The sequence below is a fragment of the Chlamydotis macqueenii genome, chromosome 4, assembly GCF_036417535.1.
Source record: "Chlamydotis macqueenii isolate bChlMac1 chromosome 4, bChlMac1.mat, whole genome shotgun sequence".
Taxonomy (NCBI): Eukaryota; Metazoa; Chordata; class Aves; order Otidiformes; family Otididae; genus Chlamydotis; species Chlamydotis macqueenii.
Genome location: NC_141559.1, coordinates 78,248,747 through 78,269,155, shown reverse-complemented (window position 1 = coordinate 78,269,155; position 20,409 = coordinate 78,248,747). Strand labels below are relative to the sequence as shown.

The 20,409-nt window shown below is 44.9% G+C and overlaps 1 protein-coding gene across 4 annotated transcripts in view; it reads left to right on the top strand.

Annotated features, from left to right (window-relative positions):
* Positions 1-20,409, top strand: part of REEP1 (receptor accessory protein 1) — a 71,016-nt gene that overhangs the window by 39,963 nt on the left and 10,644 nt on the right. Inside the window, exons 6-9 of one of the 4 annotated variants that reach the window (XM_086746169.1) lie at positions 1,879-1,929; positions 7,748-7,916; positions 15,391-15,426; positions 20,255-20,391. In XM_086746169.1, coding sequence (XP_086602295.1) covers positions 1,879-1,929; positions 7,748-7,916; positions 15,391-15,426; positions 20,255-20,325 — 327 coding nt within the window. In that variant the 3' untranslated portion in view covers positions 20,326-20,391. Of the gene's footprint in view, positions 1-1,878; positions 1,930-7,747; positions 7,917-15,390; positions 15,427-20,251; positions 20,392-20,409 lie in introns of those variants that run through there. The other 3 variants (XM_086746168.1, XM_086746166.1, XM_086746167.1) reach the window with 3 other exon arrangements.

Sequence of the window (20,409 nt, the reverse complement as noted above, 5' to 3'; positions counted from 1 at the left end):
GGCATCGTCGCTTCCATTTCTACCTTTGGACTCACCACCCCCTGGCGAGTCACAGTGGTGACTTTAGGGTTCCTTAGCCCCAAAAAATTTATTGGGAAGTTTCCCATTGCGTTTGCTGATCTTTAAGCCAGTGCACTGAAAGGGAAACGCTGCCAATCATTTAGATTTTATCCTGTCTACTCAAACTGCGTCTTTTCCTTCATTTCTAGTATCTGGCTGGCATAGTCGGTGTGACTGCTTGAAAGTCAGCATGTTGATCCCTAATTTTTCATGAGAATTGAGACCTATTTACTGTGGGAGGTTGAAGCCCAAACTTGTGTGGGAGAGAGATGCTGCCTTTTGCAGCATGACGGTGGAGAACTGCACTTTTACTTGAATTGGGAAGGAGGGAGGCAAGGAGTGGGGAGCACCCTTCCCTTTAAGAGGCTGGATAAAGCCTCTTTGTAACTATGAGATCCCACTGCTTGACAGGAAATTGTTTCTTTGCTTACCAAATGTATCAGCAAACAGTTCTGTCCAGTCTGCTTAGTACCGTATCTGTAACAGCCACACTCTGTTCCCCGGTCTCTGACATGGCCAAGAGTTGCAGAAGTCAGGAATGATTTAGAATGTGTAGGCTGGGAAACCTTTGAGGACCCATTAGTGTTATCTCAGAAGCGCTGAGCATGCTGCTTTTGAAGGTGGCTTCCTTTAAAGGATCTCCATTTGGGATCCAAAATCAAAGATCTCATGGCTGAGCTATGTTACACCCATAAAAAGGAACAACAAATGGCTTTTTAAAATCATACGGTAGCGTGCCACTGATCACAGTATTCTGTGAACTGTTCCTGTCATGGTGTGATGCATCTTCAATTCTTATGTCTTTGAGAATCTGTTTTTCTGAAATCAACAACCCCAGCGCTGTTTGAGCTACAATCCAGGTAGCTGCTTCGAGTTTATCTCTCTCGTTGACTCTTTCGTTGGTGTCTCCAAGAATCAGACAATAGCCAGTGAATGCACAGGACAGCAGAACCAAACAATAAATTTATGCAGGGAGATCGGGCTGGGAGAGACAATAACAAACAGTTCCCAGGAGAGGAAATGAACTGCACAAACAAAAAGGGTGGATGAAATTCAGTTTCCACCATCAACATTAACGTCAGCTGGTTTCCCTTTGAGTCTTTAGTGCTGTCCAACGTCTCCAAAGTGGGTAGTTGTTTAAGGCACGCAGGCCCTGGCCATAAGGATATTTCTTGTAGGATATCTGTGGTCATATGGTGGCAGCAGCAGTTTCCTCCTTCACTCAGGCCTGTGCTCAGAGCATAAAACTGATGGTTTTGCTCTCAGCAGGGCCTGCCTGCAGCCAGACGTGATAACGCTTCTGCCTGCAAACTCCCACTCATCGCCGTGAGTAATTCCCCAGTGTTACCCTACTTCTCAGGACTAAAATGACTGCCACGTGTCCCTCACCTAATCCTGTGCCTAAATTAGTCATAAATGCGCTCTGTTCTTAATGATCTTAAGTCTGGATTACGGAGGTGGCCGGACACTGGGGGTTTCTCCAGTGGGAAGCATCGATCAAGTGCAAGGAGTGGAGTGGCAGCTCGTTGTGTTTATAATTTACTTTACTCTTTAAACACACTTGCTAGGTAACACCCTGTCAGCTGGGGTTATGGAGTGGTTTCTCCATCTCTCTGGGAGAGCTGAGGAAGGGAGAACCTACGTTCAAAGGTGTAGTCCACAGGTGGGTGTCCCTGCTTTTTCTGTGTATGTGAGTCCCTGCACATGGTGCCCAGTGTCATGCTCGTGTCTCGCCTCAGTTACTTATGCTTCAAATAGATCTTATTCTCAAAGCTCGTATGTGTGTTGCCACAATGGCTCTCTTTTTTCCCTTGCTAGGTCTCTCAGCTACTTCATTTACACTTGTATTTGGACCAGAAAAAAGGGCAGGTAATCTGCTGAGTGCTTACACTAACCCTAACTAACGTCTGCCTCCCCATTAGACTAGTTTGAACTGTGTTCAGCTGAGATTGGTCTGAGGCCAGATGCTGTCTGCTCTGCTTCCAGTGGGTAGATCCTGCGTGCTGAGCTTTAAAAGCCTGTCTTTTATCTCATCAGCAAACTGCCTTCCAAGTCCTCTGCTGGCAGAGGGACTCCAGCAGCCAGGCAGGGAGCTTTGTATGTGGAAAATCCTTCTAACTCCAGTTGTTGCTACTGCATTGGCCAAGCTGCGGTGTTTGCTGTTGTTTTCTCACTAATGGATGAAGGGAGCCTCTCTCCCACCGCTGTGATCCCCTTAGGATGGTTGGGATTGCAGTGGAGCTCATGAGGCCAGGACTTGGCTCAGGAATGAAGATGCTTCTCTGCAAGCGTTTTCTGATAGGTGTGGTGGAGGAAGTCCTGCTGACACCGTAGCAATAACTGACAACCTAGGAACACGCACCTCACCTTGTACTGAATATCTGCAGGACAGAGGCTGTAACATGCATGCAGACATGTCTGCTACTGTGGAGAAGAACTGCTAACCAAAATTGCAGCAGAAAGAGAAGAGAACATTAACAGGTTTAGCATTGCGCTGGAAGTGTGGTCAGCATTCCCTTGCCTGTCCATTAACTACTGATCCTAGATTGCAAAAAGCCAGAAGGTGCCATCCTGTATTAACACTGACCATATTAAAAGCTTCTCTTTTATGACGTGACATTTTTTTCGTTCCTGATTTGTGTCACTTCACCATGCTGTGTTGTAGTTTCCACAGCTGCAAAATGGAGGTTGTAGGTATTAGAGGTGTTTTGAAGCCTAAATAATGTCCACGGAATTCTTTCAGATTGTCAGACTGAAGGTATGATAAAATCTAGACACTGTTATTTATTTATTTATATTTGGATCATATTTAATGGGACTTTTATATAAATTGCAGATTTTTAAATTATATGCCTAATTTTATTTACCTAGAGCCTATGTAAAACTACCTACGTATGTGGAGTATTTAAAATTAATAATTCCATTGGATGTAAACCTAGTTTTTCCAGACTTCTAAATCCATCTCCATCTAAAAAGTTTTACTTCAAATGTGAATGTAGAGATTAATTATAGAAAGGAAAAGTAGTGAAGACAATTGCAGCTATTTCTGATGGAGTGCCTTTTAGAGTGCCTGACACAGTAATGACTTCAGGTTTTGGAAAGGATCAAGATTCCTGATCCTTCCGAGCAAATATTGGCTGCATCAGTGTTTGTGATCTGGGCTCACAGAGGTTGATGTTCGTTTCTGGTGATGACGATGTCTGCAACATTTAGAGGAAGGCAGCATGCAGGTTAGCTGGCTTTGAAAGCTCAGTGTTTGGATGATGTTTTGCCCGAGCAAAAATAAGGAGAGAATGTATTAAGTGCAGGGAAGTAAGGTATGCCTATACTACAGTTGCAATTCTGACCAAAGCAGGTAGAGGGGTAAATAAATTAATTTTAGATTAATTACTATGCCATGTGGATGGGAGCTTTAACTTCCCTTAGAATCACAGATGAGCTTCTGCAGCTTAAATGTCTGTGTCTTGATGGGCGATGCCCTAATACCGTTGGTAGTGTCATGAATCTAAAGAAGGTTGTTACCAAGTGACAGCAGTTACTAGGGGGTGATGTACAGTGTCCTTTTTAGTATTTGTCTTTTGTCCTATTCAGTAGCACCGAGCCCTGCCCCAGCCCTCTCTGCCCATGTAAAGAGAGAACTGTCCCATGTATGGACCAAGTGAGGCTGGTCCCGGGAGAGGAAGAGGTGAAGGAAGCCTGAAGAGGTTCTCTTTCAGCTTCTGCTGTACTTTCTCCTATGGGGTGAACTTTCTAGGGACAAGAAGATCAGATGAATTTGGGAGCAGGTACACTACAGTGAGCAGGGAACAGACACACACACGCTCCCACTTGTTGCCACAAAAACCTCACCATCTAGGAAAATCACTGTCTACTGGATCAGAAGTGCCATGCCTACGAGGACAGTCTGTGTCCTAGGAGAAGCAGGATGAGGTAGAAGTTGGGTCTAGGCAGGCAGTCTTATGCCTAGGGAGAGTAAGGCTCAGTGTTCCAGCACCAATTCATGCTTGTGTCCTCTACCAGGAGATGAAGTCCCCAAAATACAAGTCCCACGCTGCCAGCACAATCATGCTGACAGAGCAGTTGGTGTTCAATGAGAGGAAACAGAGAGGTGGTGTCATCCATACTCCCACAGCCCTTCCAGTCCCCATTTTCAAAAGGTTGTATAATACCATCTTGCTGTTTTGCTGTTGACACAGTGAAATGTTGTTACCAGAGCTACTGTCATGATATTACTGCTGTCACACTCTCTGGGATAAAATCAGCCCAGATCCATGTGGACATGCTGCAAACGTGCCTCTGGCCTGCAGCGTAGACATAGCTTCAGGACCTGGATCTTCTCTCTGTGCAGACACATGGTGTGCTGTGCTGAAATTCCTAGGACACCTCCCATGTCTCTAGCAGTTGGAAGAGCATCTGCATGATCACAACCGAGATGGTAAACAAAAATCCCCGTAACAGCATAACAGCTGCTCTTCATCCTCCACGTGATTGTTTTAACCAAACACGGCCCAAGATGTGTGCTGTGCTAAATCTATTCTGTTGTGAAATAAAGTTATTAACTTTTTTTTTTTCTTTTGTTAATAAATTATAAGTCTTATTGTGGAATAGTAAGTGTTACAGCTGGATAAAATCTTTATTGCTAAAACATAACTACAGCAGTGCAAACCCTCACAGTGCAGCTTTTCAAATGTCTGTGATTTCATATACGGCAGCTGCTTATCTGACAGGGAAATGAAGGTTGGTACCAACAGTTTCCGTTTTACTCTGAAATCATCCGGATTCTGTTATAATCATAATTTCTGTCATATTTCTCTTTGGGGTCAGGTAGAAATGTGGCAACTGGGAAAGAATTGTGAGTGTTATGTTGTGCCCTAGGAGCGATTAAATCAAGTCTATCCTTGCCAAGACTGAAAGTGCAAAGATTTGAAAGAGAAGAAATGGAAGTCAACAGACTTTCACACGTGTTCAGTGTCCCCACTCAGCCTGAGGCTTTGCTATCCCTGCCATTTCTGAGATTTGGGCAAACTGTTTCATGATATGGTAGGAACAGTAATATTTTGCTGTTTGCATGATGAGCAACCTTTATTTTTGCTGTTACAAACTCAGGTGAAATTAAAGCAGAGATCAAGAAAAGACAATTTTTTTTTTTTTTTTTCCTGGATGAAGTTGTTTAGCACAGGTGCCATAACTGTGTGTTTAAGGCTGTGGCTGTACATATTATATGCTAATGTCGTGGACCCACAGGCACATATCAGACTCTTGTTTCAAAGCTGTCTCTGGGGCCTTCAATCTTCATATGCCGCTATATCACAAGTTGCAATGCAAGAATATTAACAAATCTTCTTCATTTTCAAGGCAAAAGAGTGTGTTGGTGTAATCTTCCCTGCCAGGTTGATCTGACACATGAATCTTGTCTCTAATCTGACTCATGTCCACGTACAGAAGCTGCTCCCTGGAATGAAATGATATTTGGGTTAGTGCTGGCTGAGCAGAGCAGCTGGGAGGAGGTTAAAAGCTGCTGACACTTGAGCTGGTGGTATGGGAGGAATACAGCACTCGAGTTACAGCAGCTCATCAATTGCTCACCCTCTGGCTTTGCTGCTCCAGTCATTCTGCGGCAACAAAATATTATTTAGTGTTCTGATTGCTCTCAGCTTGCTCTCGCTAGGGATCTGTCTGTTGTAGTCAGACTGCAGGGTAGGATGTCTTGTGTTAGCTTCAAACCAGTTCCTGAGAATAGGATGACTGTGCAGGAATTCAGTGCAAGCTACAAAACCCATCCAGAACTGCACCGCACTGAGCTCTGGGCATCTGAGATCACACTCAGCTAACCAGCCATGTAAGGAAATTCAGTGTGCCAGTCCAGCGACAGTTGCAGCCATAGACTGCAGAGTAAATTTATCTTAGACTGGCCTGAGAGGAATAACTTGAGATTCGTGTTGGAGTAAGAACATGTTTCAAGAGTTGCTCAGCCACTGGCAGGAGTAGCTGAAATTCAGGCATCAGCTCCCGTGACAGGTTGGAAAGTGATGTGGCAGAGGTGAGATTTTACCAAACCATCAGCTCTAGGAACTCCACTGCCAAGCATATAAAATCGTGAAATAAAATGTCTTGGTATACAAGCAAAAAAAAGCCCCATCCGTTTAAAATACTTTTAAAAGCAGGACACATTAATGAGAAAGAGCAAAATCCGTCTGCAGGAAGAATATGGTGGGTGTGTGGAAACTTCTCTGTAAATCTGCAGAAAAGGTAAATGCAAAGTGCTGCCAAATGCAGCATACACAGAGCCATCTTAAGAAACCAAAGGTTCAGTAAAATAAAGAGAAAAATCCCAGTGTAGCTTCCTGGCCAGCTCCCCCAGGTGACTCTGCTCCACAGAGGACAGTTCAGTTTCATTTTCCCTAGATGATGCATATTCCTACTGATGATGCTTCGGGACAGCGTTGGGGAAGTTCTTACTATGTGCTGTTTGCTTTTGGCTGATGCAGAAAAGTGCTGTAGTCCAGGATGTATAGCCTGCCTGTGGCGGAGTTGATATGCTATGGAGTTGAGAAGGAAGTTTGAACACTTAAAAGATTTTTATTGTATGAAAAGCTTTGGGCTGAAAAGTTGGGAGGCTACTGATCTACCGGTTTTGTTAAACAGGACAATATTTCCTATTGTTTGCTGTGTTTGTGACTTCACCTCAGTCAAAGCATCCATTGAATTTTTCCTAATTTACGCTAGCAGAAATAATTTTAGAATCAGGCTCTATGTTTTTATTTCAGTATTTTTTCCAAGATTGTACTATGAAGTCTCTTTTAGACCCTCCCCCCCTCAACAAAATGTTAAAACCTAAATGTACTTTTTATCAGTTACGCTATTTATATTCTGAATGTCGCTTAACGTCGCCAGCAGAGAAGGATGGATATGTTCTGTATTGATTGTATTTTATGGCAGTGATGTAGCATGAGGGTTACCAAATTCAAAAAGAGGTGTACTTAGAGGCAGCTTTTTGATTAGATGTAGTTTTAATGGAAGTTGTCTTTTAGCCAACCCATCCTTTACAAAGAGCAGCTACATTCCTTTCAGCAAGGAGTATGTTTGTTGCCTGACTGAGAGCTAGTCTAAAAAGAAAGAAAATTATTGTGTTAGTTTATTTCTTCCTTAAGCTGCATGAAAAAAAAAGCACTGGAATATTTGTGTTTAACAATAGCTTTTTCTTACTTTAAAACTTCAAATTTTCTGTGCACTGGAAATTCTTTGTGTGACTTGAGAACGACTGGGTGAATGTCATCATAGGTGATGAAGTTCAAAAGGGAGTTATTTTGAGGCAGATTATTTAATTGTGTTTCTGAAGCCTAGCACCTATATGGCTTAGCGAAGAAAAGTACCTACTAGAAAGATACAACATCCTGCTCCTTTAGATGTGGCCAGGGCTGCTCTGAGCTCAAATGACTGCACTGAAGAATCAGAGATGCTCGTCAGAAGTTTGGATGACTTTTTGCATAGGAAAAAAAAGGAAGAGCAAAGAGAGGGAAATGATGCTTTTTACAACTCATTTTTGTCTTCTTTAGGTTACTGGACCATGCAATTTTTTGTTTTCCTGTTGTCATGATGGATTTCAGTGAGCTGGGGAGGAGATAGGCTCAAAATGCACTGAGGAATCTAACTTTTATGTGTGTTATTTGCTTGCTTGTTTAACTAGGGACAGGGGGCCCTGTCTGAGAGACTAAGGAGCTTTAGCATGCAGGATCTCTCGACGATTCGCGGAGACAGCAGCAGCACTGTTCCTCCTTCGGTCACTGTACGAACAAGTAGCAAACAGAGCCAGCCAAAAACATCCAGAAGTGCATCGGAAGGCACTGGCAGCTCAGGTAAGTGCCAGCGTTATTTTCAGTGTTGTGTTGTCTGGAATATCACACTGTTGAATGAAGTCATGCAATTGGCAGGGATATATAGAAACAGACATTGCAGGCAGCACGTACCAGAATTCACAGGACACAGACACGCTGTTGAGTCTCTTGGCACTTAAGAGAGAAAACAGTATCATCGTTTGATGGTTGCTATTCCTGGCTGGTGCCAAGGATGGGACTTGATCGCGCAAGGGAGCCAGCATCAGTCCTTGCAACTCGACCTGAAAAGTTAGGCTCTAGCCTGGGGGCTGCAAACCATGGTGGGTTTTTAGTGAGAGGGGCTAATGGAAGTGCAAAAAGGGGGAACAGGAATGCACAGTAGTGGGCAAGGGTCATTATTATCATCAAAATCCCCATATGGTGAAACAGCCCTTCTGTCTTATGTCATCTAAACATAATTATGAGTTCTAATGCATATCTGGTTTGAACTAGGCCCACTTTTGCTGCTTCTGAACTGCACAATAGCTGTTGCAACATTTGACAGTTGTAGTTTAAGAACTTAGTCACTGATGAAGCCTATTGAGAAATAAAATGCGTATAAAGTGCTCCTAGAAGCAGAGACCAAGATCTGACAGCAGTTTATGATATGAAGGATGTCTGCGTAAGCACTGTTGGCCTCTGAAGGGCAATGGTTTGTTTTCAAATTCTGAAAGAACAAAGGGAAGAAACATCATGGTGGAAATAGATCCATTGCTAAGGATTTAGTTATAAAAATATATTTTAAGCTTGGTTAAAGAAATCTCTGTGAGCCCAGATTCAGAACATTTAATTTGAGATAGCTTTGAAGTATAGTTCTGAAAAATTGAGACATGGAGGGTTATCCCAAGCAGGGGGTTCCAGATGGCTTCTGGGATTCCCAAACACCACCAAAGATCGTGCAACTCGACTGCTGTGACAAGGAGCCACAGAAAGTTGCAGGTGTATTGCACTTGGTAGCTTGTGAAACATATGCTGGCAAGTTTGAAATTTAGCAGTTTCAGCTTGTGTGTGTTGAGGTCTGTGCAAACATTCACTGTGCTTCAAGCTTGTTTAGATTGCTGCCCTTTCTAGTTTGCTTTTAGTTTTGGAATGTATTAGAAATGTCTTGTCTTGTCCTTCCTAAAGAGTATCCGTCAAGCCCTTTAAAAATTCTGAGAACTACAGCTCACAGGCTTCTCTGTGTATTTTTTTTTTTGACATCATCTGTTAAATAAACTCTCTTTACAGGTAAGCTGAAATAGCTAATGTTGGTGCACAGTGGTGTTATTCTGATGTTTATGTAAGGTCTTGTATATGCTTCTCTTGAAGTAATCAGTCTGAAGGTAAAAGGTTCACGCACAGAATATAAAACTCTTATCCAAAAAACCCCACCAAAACACATATAATTTAGACCAAAATAACAAAATGGCACAAATAAAGTGTAATTTAGTTATCTTAATTCCGTGTTGTGTAGAGCAGCCTTTGTAGTTCTGTTTTTAAGGCAGAGAACTCTGCTCACCCAGCCACAAACCCCTGTCTTAACACACACAAGTGTTTGGTTTTGATCTGGTTTCGTAGGAATACTGTACAAGGACCTCTCAAAATGAATCTCTAGGAAACTGAACTGTTGATAAAGTTTACAAACTGAGCCTGGTGTTTATCACAAATTTTTGGATCCGAGTAATTTGAGATTTTGGTTTTAATTCTTCTTTTAATGAAAACAACAGAAATTTGCAAAACCTTCCAAGACCTCTGTCTATCCCATGTCACTTAGTGATTTCACTGTGGTCCCTAATCCAGGAGCCTCCTTCCAGGCCCCTTCTCCACCTGCAGTCAATACCAAGAAGCACTCCAGAGGGTGATTTCACTCACAGGCGGTGGCATCACGCTGTGTGGAAGGCTACGGCCACGGATTTCCTCTCGCTTTTAATCACATTAAGTGAAGGATGTGGCCCTGGTCTCTCCAGTCCTTGCGCTGTTTGGTGTGGTCACAATTATGTGTGTAGTCAGAATGTTCAGAGGGGCAAATAGATCACCCAAGAGACTGATGTGTGTTTATGGAAGAGTGTGAACTGTCAGCCAGGCTGTACCACATCTTGAGGGCCGTGTTTGGGGTGAGATGACACTGCTCGAGGCACACCAAGCCTAAACATGGTCCCATCACTCCGCCTTCTGTATTTGTTTAGTTGGAGTGTTGCACATAAGCAAGGGGCAGACAGAATTTGCTACTGCCTGTTAGTATGCTATATATACATGTATGTATATGTACATATATGAGTATGTGCATGAGCAGTCACTACAGAAGAGCTGACACAGCTCTTTTTCCTGTCCCAAAGCCCTCAGATAACACAAATGTCCATGTCAGCGGTCCCCACGGTCTCACAGAAATGTTAGACTTCTCTTTATATTCCTACTTTAGAGAGAATGAGACGTAGTCGGTCTGACGTCAGAGCGAGTCAGCAAAAACCACTCCAGCCTGTCTGTTTGACGTGAGGATGACTCAGCCAAAGAGCTTACCTTTCCTGTAAAAGGTTTTTCTAACCAGCTGTTAGAAAGCCTGACAGCAGTAGCTTGGATACACGAAACAACTTTAAGAACATTAATAGAGGGCCTGGCTGGGGCCGCAAGCATTGTACCCTTGGTCAGAGTAGAAATCTTGCTTTATGGAGCCTTTCAGTGAAGGCTTGAAGGAACAAGTCCTGTGTCTGCAGAAGCAGTGTGGTGGTTAGGAGGCAAGGCTGTGAGTCAGGACATGTGAATTCACACCCCACTTTATTGCAAAATACTGATATGACCTGGAGCATTCCTTTGTTCCTCAGTGTGTCTGTGAAATAGAACAAATTGTGCTTCCCGTGTCCAGGCCCTGAAAGCCATACGCGCTAGAAGATGCTTGTGTATTTTAAGGTCAATACCTTTAGAATATTTCTTATGTGGCTTTCCTGTACACCTTATTTCAGTGATTATAACATGTAAAGCATCTGGTCAGTAGAAAAGTCCTTTCTATGGATTGGGTTTCTCTCTTTGTAGTAACAGTGCTTTATCTTGCCACTACGCCAACCTGTTACAGTCCTCTGCAAGTGCAGCTTTCACAGTCACCGCCTGAATTTACAACTGATCAGTAACTGCAGCAGGGGCAGGAACCTGAAGTTTGATTTTGAGTGGATATGGTGAGGAGTGCTGCTGCACGTGGGGTTTCCCTGAGGAAGGGGGCATTGCTGGGTCACAGCCAACCTTACAGGTGGAAAAGCCAGGCAGTGGTGTCGCAGTTGTAACCCTTTTCGTTTTGGGACTGACATCGCCACGCCTGGGAGTGTGTGTGAGCATCACTCAGTTCTACGGGGCTCACAGTCTTTGATGGAGGAGCACATCCACAGATTGCCTATGGGAGTGCTTTTATAGCCCCCTTTATTTCTCTCATACTGCTGTCAGGGATGCCCAAAGGCTGAAGAATGCATTTTTCATCTAGCACAGGCTCTTAATTTTCCCAACAGGAGAGACAGCCACGTCAAAGAGAGAACAGTAGCCTTACAGTAGCGAGATGTTAAGTGCTACCCTCAGGTGATGGAACAGCCTAGCTATGGCCACTTAAGCTATACAGTAGCTGTGGACTCAAGAAGAAATCCTGAAAATGGCATAGCTGTGCTCGTAAGGCAGCAAAACCACCCTGGAAAAACCAGGAGTTATTTTCTCACGCTGCCAGCTTTTCACAGCAAAACCTGCTGGCATGTGGCGAGCTGCCCTGCTGGTCTTGGTCTCAGGCTGTGGAGGTCCCCGAGCTGCGAATCAGTGGATGGTGGGAACGCGTCCTGGGGAAATACTGCTGTTGCTGAGCCTCCTATTACTCCCTGCCCTCCGCAGCTGCTGCCAGCTGTTGCCAGTGACAGATCTGACCAGACCTCTCATCTGATCTGGCACCACTGTTATTAATTGCTTGAGCATTCACTTTTATTTTCACATGCCCATATTTTTTTCTTGTTGGTTGAATCAGCTAAAGGGGTCTTGTGAGACCTACATTAAATTAGTGTTTGATTCAGATTAAAAGTACTTTCTTTTACTATTTTTGAGGGATTATTTTTACTTCAGACCAATTTGCTGATCTGCCTTACTGGGAGCCTTCAAAATAACTGCTTTGGGAGACCTTGGGAGACATTGTGAGATCAAGTGGCCAGGAACTAAAAGCTCCTCAAGCCAGCTTTGCTACTGAACAAGTAGTGCATGGAAGCACACCCTCCCAGTAAGGCAAAGACAAGAGTTGGCTCTTTAGGTCAAGGTTACAGGAATTTAGATGCATCCCGTTCCCTGAGCAATGGAAACACAGCCCAGTCTCATGTGGAACTCTTGTGTTCCTCCATTCCAATCCTGTTATAGAACCATAGAATGGTTAGGGTTGGAAGGGACCCTCAAAGGTCATCTAGGCCAACCCCCCTGCAAGGAGCAGGGACATCCCCGACCAGATCAGGTTGCTCAGAGCCCTGTCCAACCTGGCCTGGTTATGTGACTGTGTTTAAGAGCAGATACAATATCTGAAAGAAAATGATTTGGAAAGTTGTGGGCTGGAGAGAGGTCTATTGTCTTCCCTGCACAGATCAGACTGCTGAAACTCAGATCTGTTGGTATGAACCGCCCCCCCAACTCCCCCTGTGAGCACCAGGAGTGATTCAGGTTTGGGTTTCACATCTCCCAGGCATGCTTTCAAATCCACTGAACCCTGTAGAAGGGCTCTCCTGACGTCAGTGGGCTTTGGCTCTGGCCAAAACCTGGCTGCAGGACCACACTGTACTCAGGGTATATTAAATAACTCCTCAGCTTGTTTCATTTCCAGTGTTTTTATTTTTATAACGTGACTGGTGCTGGTTGGAGGGATTTATGACTCTCTGAATTCCCTCTTGACACGAAGCACTGTGTGAAGAGCTTGACATTTAGTTAGTAAGGACCACATGCAGACGCAGCAAAGGTTTATTTTTGCCTGCTGAAGAGCCTCTTATAAGGCCAAGAAATAGAATATGCAACAGTTGCCTTTCAGACAAGGGGAATTACTCCTCGTTTTCCTCTACCTTTTGCTGCCTTTGCTGCCTTTCGATGGTGCCTGCTATACGCTGAGCAGTCCCGCTCGTCTGGGTGGCCATCTGCTCAGCATATAGTGGGCTCCAGCTGTATTCACATCCCATTTCTGTGGGATGCATTCTCGTCCTCCTCACACCCAGTCAAAAGCCACACGCAGACGGTGCAAAGGGGCAAAGGCTTCTTTTGCCATGATTCGTGTGTGGCTGCTGGCCCTGCACACAGCACGTTATGTGAGGCATCACCGCTGCTGCTGTGAAGCACGTGCACACCTGCATTTAGCATACACTGAGGAAACGTGATGATTGCCCTTCCTCCATGCAGCAGGCCCACCACCTGTCCTCTTTATGTGATCTTTCACTTTGCTCTTAGTTCAGCGTTCCTTCATTTAGTGCCTTGGCACCCTGTGGTGATAGCCTGTGATATTTTAGCTTCCATGCCTTCTTCCACAGGCAGAACTGCCCCTTCCCTTTGGGGACTGTAAATGTCCTGTGGCTACTCATCGTTATAGAAAACTAGAAGCTCCAGAACACCATTCCCAAATATTTTTCAAGGCAATCCTATTGTTCTGGAAAATGTCCAGTAACAATCCACATACAGACCTGAGTGGGAGGCTTTTGCACTTCTTAACCTGACAGTGTTTCCCTAAAAGCATCCTGGACAGTGCAGATAAAACTTGTTCCCTTGCGATGGCTGGTGAGCGACAGATGTGACTTAAGGAGTGGGATATTGGCCTCTGTGTCACAGAGCTCAATCCCATAGCTGATGCAAACCTGTCTCACGGCTGCTGATGTCAGCGGAAACCTCCAGTGTTGGCTGGGCACTGGAGGCCAGCCTTGCTTTTGGGTGAGCCGTGGCACGTACCTCGGCGGCAGGAGATTTGCGTTGCATCGCGGGACAGTTAGCGTCCAGAGCTGACACTATCTGGGCCAGAGGATCCCATATTACGCAGCCACCCTCTGTATTGCCCAGACCAAGTGCCCTTTCTGCTTAAGCTTACCCCAGGCAGAGGTCATTCCCAGCTGGAATGATTTTGAAGCAGAAATGGGCAGTGTGCTTTCTGATACTCTCTGCTCCTCTGTGCGGGAGAGAGTCAAGCCTGTTTTTTTGTTTTGGTTTTGGCTTTGTTTTCTGCAGAGCGCTGGAGGCTTTGCAGGACAGAACAAAGGTGGGGGAATATCAGCATTCAGGCTATGTCTGGACAGTTGAATCCTCACCAGCCAGAAAAACTCCAGAAAGAAGTGTGAGAACAACCTGTATGTACCCGTATGTGAGCTCTCAGAGAATAAACCGTCGTAAAACTGTGATCAGATACCTTCTGTGTAAAATCAGAAGCTAAATCCACAACAGATCTCTTGATGTTGGTTGAGACTCATCTCTTTTATCTGAAGGCCATAGTTTCATGGCAGCACCCAGCCACTGTGAGCCAGCACTCCCATTAAAAGGGTATGACCCAGCTGCTTGCTTCTGCCCCATGGACGTGTTTAAATCTTATTTCTATATGCTGACCCCAGTCAGGGAACTGGTTCAAGTTAAATGCTGTTCCTTGCTTCCAGGTTGCTCTTGACCTGGGTCAGATCCTCAAGCCAGTAGAGAGCAGCAGCACAGACATCAATGGGACAAGGAAGGTAGAGGCCAGAGTATGAGGGGCGATGGGACATCTGCTTTCAGAAGCAGCACTGGTTTATGCTGGTTTAAAGTGACTGTGAAACTATGGGAGAATTCTAGTGTCTACAGTGCAGGATAATCGTCACCAAAGAAATTACACAGAGCTCAAACCTTTTTTTTTTTTTTCCCTCTTCAAAAGCTGTTTTTATCTGGAGTCATTGATGCCACTGTGAGGGTTAAATTGGAAAGCTCAAACTGGAAATTATTTCTAGGCTGTTTCCTGGAGTGCAAGCTATCCACAAGATGAAGCTGTAAAGGTCACGCTGTTTTGAACAACTGTGAATCACCCGCATTTGCACTGAAGGGTGCAGTGCCACTCTCTTGGATGCTTTCGTTCATATGGCAATTCCACCAAAATATAATTGCTGCAGCACTCCTGAGCACGTTCCTGATTTAGGAAGATCAGGGATCTGTGGATAGTTTTCCTTCAGAAGCTACGTGGATGGTTGCACCAGTGCTTGTAGAAGTCTAAATCTACTGAAAAAAAAACGCAAGCATGTAGCAATGCAAGTCCCAGTATTGCACCCTGTGTTTATTATCATACAGCCTTTTGCACTGGGTTACCCATTGCTTATCTGGGCTCCCAGGGCCCTCTCGTCAGGAGTTATTTCTGTTTAGTGATCTGAGAACAGAATAGATCTCTCTATGCACACGAGAGCCTTGAAGCCCACCTCAAAATGATGCCAAGTGTTTTCTGAGAGACAGTAGCTCAGCCTGATGAGTTCCTAACACTCAGCTCCTCTTTCAGTGTGCACGTGTTGCTCGGTATGCCGACTCCTCAGAGGTGAGTGCTGGATTTCCTGCGCCCCAATACCCACGCATCCCTTTTGGGCATGGCTGCCTTCCCCAGCCTGGCTTGCTCCTGCCGCTCTTACTCACTGGGTTTCCTAACACCAGGGGAACAAACCAGGGAAGGCCAGGCCGCGAGCGAGTTTGTGAGCTACGTGTGTGCTGATAGCAAGTATTACAGTGCTTCTCACCTTACTGACCTGTGTTACTCAAGGCTGGGGAGTGTTTCTCTGGAGAAAAACCTCAATCCTTTCTGTCCTAGAGGGTATACCACTGTCCTTGCTGCACCAGTGTAACTCCTTTGTCCCGTGTGCCCCAGTGCTAGTGTAAAACCACGGGGAACGCAGCAAGAGCAAACCTCCCTCAGACCCTGCCCTGTTTTGCCCTGTTCCCTAAGGACTGCCACGTGTTTCTGTCTTGGTGGAGAGGACGTTTGTGTTTGGGATGAGCAGGGTAAATAACAAAGCCCATAGCCGACCCTGGTGTGATGAAATAGGGTTGAATAGACTCTCCCTGCTTTAGTCTGTGCTAGAGCTGTTTTTGGAAAATGTCCCGCTGTCCCCAGCATTGCTTGTGTTTACAAACTTAGGAGTGTAGTGAACGGTTCAGCTGCCGGTGGTCTTTTCAGTGCTGCACCAGTTAGCTTGGTTGCTAAGAGCTGAGCCGTATCACTTCTGCATTTTGTCCCAGTGGCAGATGAAAGGAGGGGGAGGCCTCTGATTTGGGCCTGCCAGAGGATGCGGCTGCCAAGCGGCTTGTCTAGGGAGAAAGAAGAAATCCATACTGGCAGCATCTCACGTTGGTGGAAGCAAAAGATATTCTTAACTCCCTTCTCATCTCATGTGCTTTTTGTTTATTTTGCACGCTACAGTCAGCCTGGGGACAGCAGCAGAGCAACGGAAGGATCACAGTGCTGCCACCGTGCTGCAGCCATCGCTGCTGGCTGTCACTGCCAGAGTACCAGGCTGTGCCTTCCCACTGCCTCGCACCTGGTGTGCCCTGCAGCCCTGTGCAGCATCAGTGCTTGGAGGCCGGTGATCCCAGCCTGACACTGTCTCCTTGCACACTGCATAGGTGGCAAACCAACGCTCGTACTCGGTTTGTCACCTTCCCTGTTGTCCTTCTGTGGTTTTTTGCACTGGCGCATTTGGGGTGAGTGTGCCACTGTGCAGGAGAATGAAGTCTGTTTCGGGTGGTATCTGTTTAGGGAATCATAGCATGGTTTGGGTTGGAAGGGACCTTTAAAGGCCATCCAGTCCAACCCCCTGCAAGGAGCAGGGACATCTCCAACCAGATCAGGTTGCTCAGAGTCCCGTCCAACCTGGCCTTGAACGTTTCCAGGGATGGGGCATCCACCACCTCTCTGGGCAACCTGTTCCAGTGTTCCACCAATCTTGTAAAAAAATTATTCCTTATGTCCAGTCTGAATCTACTTCTGTTTTAAACCATTGCCCCTTGTCCTATCACAAGAGGCCCTGCTGAACAGTCTATCCCGATCTTTCCTGTATGCCCCTTTTAGGCACTGGAAGGCCGCTATAAGGTCTCCCTGGAGCCTCCTCTTCTCCAGGCTGAGCGGCCCAAACTCTCTCAGCCTGTCCTCATAGGAGAGGTGCTCCAGCCCTCTGATCATCTTTGTGGCGTCCTCTGGACTCTCTGCAGCTGGTCCACATTCTTCTAATGGGGTTCCGGGGCTGGACGCAGTATGCCAGGTGGGGTCCTCATGAGAGCAGAATAGAGGGGGAGAATTACCTCCCTTGACCTGCTGGCCACACTTTTTTGATTAAGCCCAAGATGCAGCTGGCTTTCTGAAACACTTATATTCACAGTGCATTTTATTAGCGCCTTTCTAATTTTAGCCTAAACCAATTTTATGGATTTGACTTCAAAGTTTTATTTATAAAAAGAATCACTGAATCCTTAAGTGCTTTAATAGTCATGAGTCAGTCTTAGGAAAGTCATTTAATGATGCTAAAGCAGTAATGGGTCCAATATGTTTACAAATTGGGTCCAAAGTCTTGTTGATCTGGTTTAAATTGCATACCCTGTCTTTCAGATTGTCTTGTTTTACTATTTTTTTTTTTCCTCTGACATAATCCAGTCCCTTGGACCATGTCAATGGGGATATGCTCAGGCTCTGTCTTATAGAAGGCTCATTCTGTCTCCACAGGCTGCCCTTTCTCTGTCTCCAGGGCAATAGATGCATTAATGCACTCTCAGACAACGGCCGGCCGTTTAAAATGCTCCTTTGTAAGCGCGGCTTTGGTCGCTTAGAGCGCTGACTGCGTCATGTGAGCACGTTTTCTCAGCGCCACAAAAAGCAGGGGGAAGAAAGAAGCGAAGTTTGTTTAGCCAGGACTCGGTGGTCCTAAACTATTGGCACTGGTCTTCCCTTGGTGCAGACTTTTGTGTAGCCGGTTTCAGAGTACAATCGCTAACAGTACTCATCTCCAAAGAGTTTATAGTCTAAATGGGCAGGTAGTCAAGCCTTACCTCAAGCAGGAATACTAAAGGCTGTTTTTGAGCTGTGATGCAGCCTTTTAGGCTTAAAAGCTCTTGCAGTTGTTTCTCTTGCTGACTGACTCATAGAAACCCCTACAGCTCTTAGGAGAGCATAGGCTGGTGGGAGCAAAAGTCCACCCATCGTGCTCCCTAGATGATATCCTGAGAGAAGCACTGGACAAGATAAAAATAGTTTGGGCCAAAACATGGTGGTTTCGTGAGTATATGGCCTGCAGGTGCATTTGTGCAGAGACTGACGACCGAGCTGAGCGCAGTGTGAGCTCACCCTGTGCAGGAGCAGGTCCGTCGCTGTCAGCGGTGATGGGCTCCTCTGCCGCTGAAGCTGCTTCCTTCACAGAAGAGCTCTTTCCTGCCCAGTTGCCTCACTGCAGCTGGCCTCACGGTCTGCACATGACGAAGTGTTGACACAATTCGGGACATTCATCCTCCTTTGCTCTGGGCCGCTTCACTAAATACAAGTGCATTCCACTATATATACTCCAGCGTGTCTTCTTGACAAACTCTGTGTCAGCTCTCCTTGCTCTTGTTCAGTGGCAGATCTTTGCTGCCGAAACTCCTTCCAGGTCTTTACGCAAGTTTCTGATTTGTTCCCTGTTCACAGCCTGTGGAAAGTCAGGCTGCAGCATTAAAAAACAACGGTATAATTATGTAAGAGCTCTTTTTCACCTTCAGGAAGGACGGAGTGAAAATCTCCAGGGATATCTGTTTGTCTTTTGGCAGTGCCTGGTAAACGCTTAAACGCTGGTCAATATTAAACAAGCTTGCTTGGAACTGGCATTTAAGAAGTAACAAATATTATGTTCAGTGGTATTCTCTCAACTAATGTCTCTTAGGTGCTGTTGCAAAGATCTGTGGCACGGTTGAGAGGGAGGAACAATTTTAATCCTTGCAGAGAGTAACTATATGTAGCAAATATTGAAGAATCAGCTCTAAATCAGGAGAACTGTTGGGGCTGCGTGTATTTGAGGGGTCATTTAATACTAAAATGCTCATCAGGAGCCTTAGGCAATGTAAGAAATGTGTGAGGACATTAGTGGTGAATGGGACTGATGCAGTAACGTACGCCTTAAAAACTACAGCTCAGCCGTGACTGACGCTCAGCCTGGCCAACGCGTTTGGTCAGCCATCCCCAAGGTGTTGCAGCATAAAGCCAGCCCCTGGAGTTTTTCCAGTAAAATACTGGCAAATCTCTTCCCACATGGTATTGTCACCCTGAAGACAAGGTGACAGATCACACACAAGCAGCAGTAGAGCTCAGCAAGGACCTGAATGGGACATTCACTTACTTGTGTCTTAAACAAGTCACCGTATTGGTGTATTAGATGTATCCAGCCCCTTCTTTGTGGTATGCTACAAATTGCACGTGAGATGATTACAGTGGAAAGTACTCTTAAAAAACTAATTTATTTTGCAGCAAGGGGGCTGTTCGTGTCTCTCTGAACTAATTAAATTAAATGCTGTAAGTGGTTTCATTTTTGTTCATAGTGAGTTTTGCTTCCAGCTCTTGTGCTGGGGATTTACAGATGTTTTTTTTTTAACCTTTCTTTCATTGAGCTTAAAGAATAAACAACAACTTTCCGTTGCTCTAGGCATTTTGTTCCTTAAAACTTCCCGTTACTAAATGTTGAAGCAAATTTTTACAGGCATCATTTGCATCACTTTGCAACACTACCTGTGAATGGCAATTTGGGAGTTTTAAAACTGCGTATTTAAAAATACTTTCATAGTTATTTTGGCTATTTCAAGAAAGGAATTCTTTTCCTAGAAAATCAGTAAGTCCTTTAAGTACATTTGCATTTGACATATAGAAAATTAGAACATTAATTGTTTTTAATAAACTCCAGTTGAACCACGGTATTATGGAGGCAAAGGTTAAGATTTCTGTGCTCTGAAACAATGTTCCTTCCCCCTCTACACCCAAATGTTTTCCCCTAACAGTTTGTTCTTTCCTTTTCTCTATGTAAATATTGTGGGACTCTGATGTAAGTGTTACAGATTGCATGAGTTTTCTTCTGAGGTGTTTGGAACAGACTAGCACTTAACAACTTAATCATTTGTCGATGTGTTTTCATTAACGGATGACTTTGTTGATGTGATTAGACTTGTTTGCTTTGGTTGCACTTGACTTCAGCTTTGGAAAGGATGTCTGCCTTGGTTTTGTAGCTCCTAGGCAGTGTGTGCTGGTGGAGTTGGCTGCTCCTAACTTCTTGGTTTGGCAACGAAAACTGTTGGGGAAGTACATCTCTTGGGTCAATGTCTTTTGGAAATGATGGCAAATCTGTCTTTGTTGCAGGAAAAAGAAGCTGATTGCCATCGTATAATAAATATCTGCTCTCTCGCTCTTATTAAGTGGTGTGCAAACCTTCTTATATGAATTATCCCTTGGAAAGGCTTAGCTCTGGAGTGACTTTATCTTCCATTACAATAATACAATACCTTGCTCCTGGTTCATGTAGTC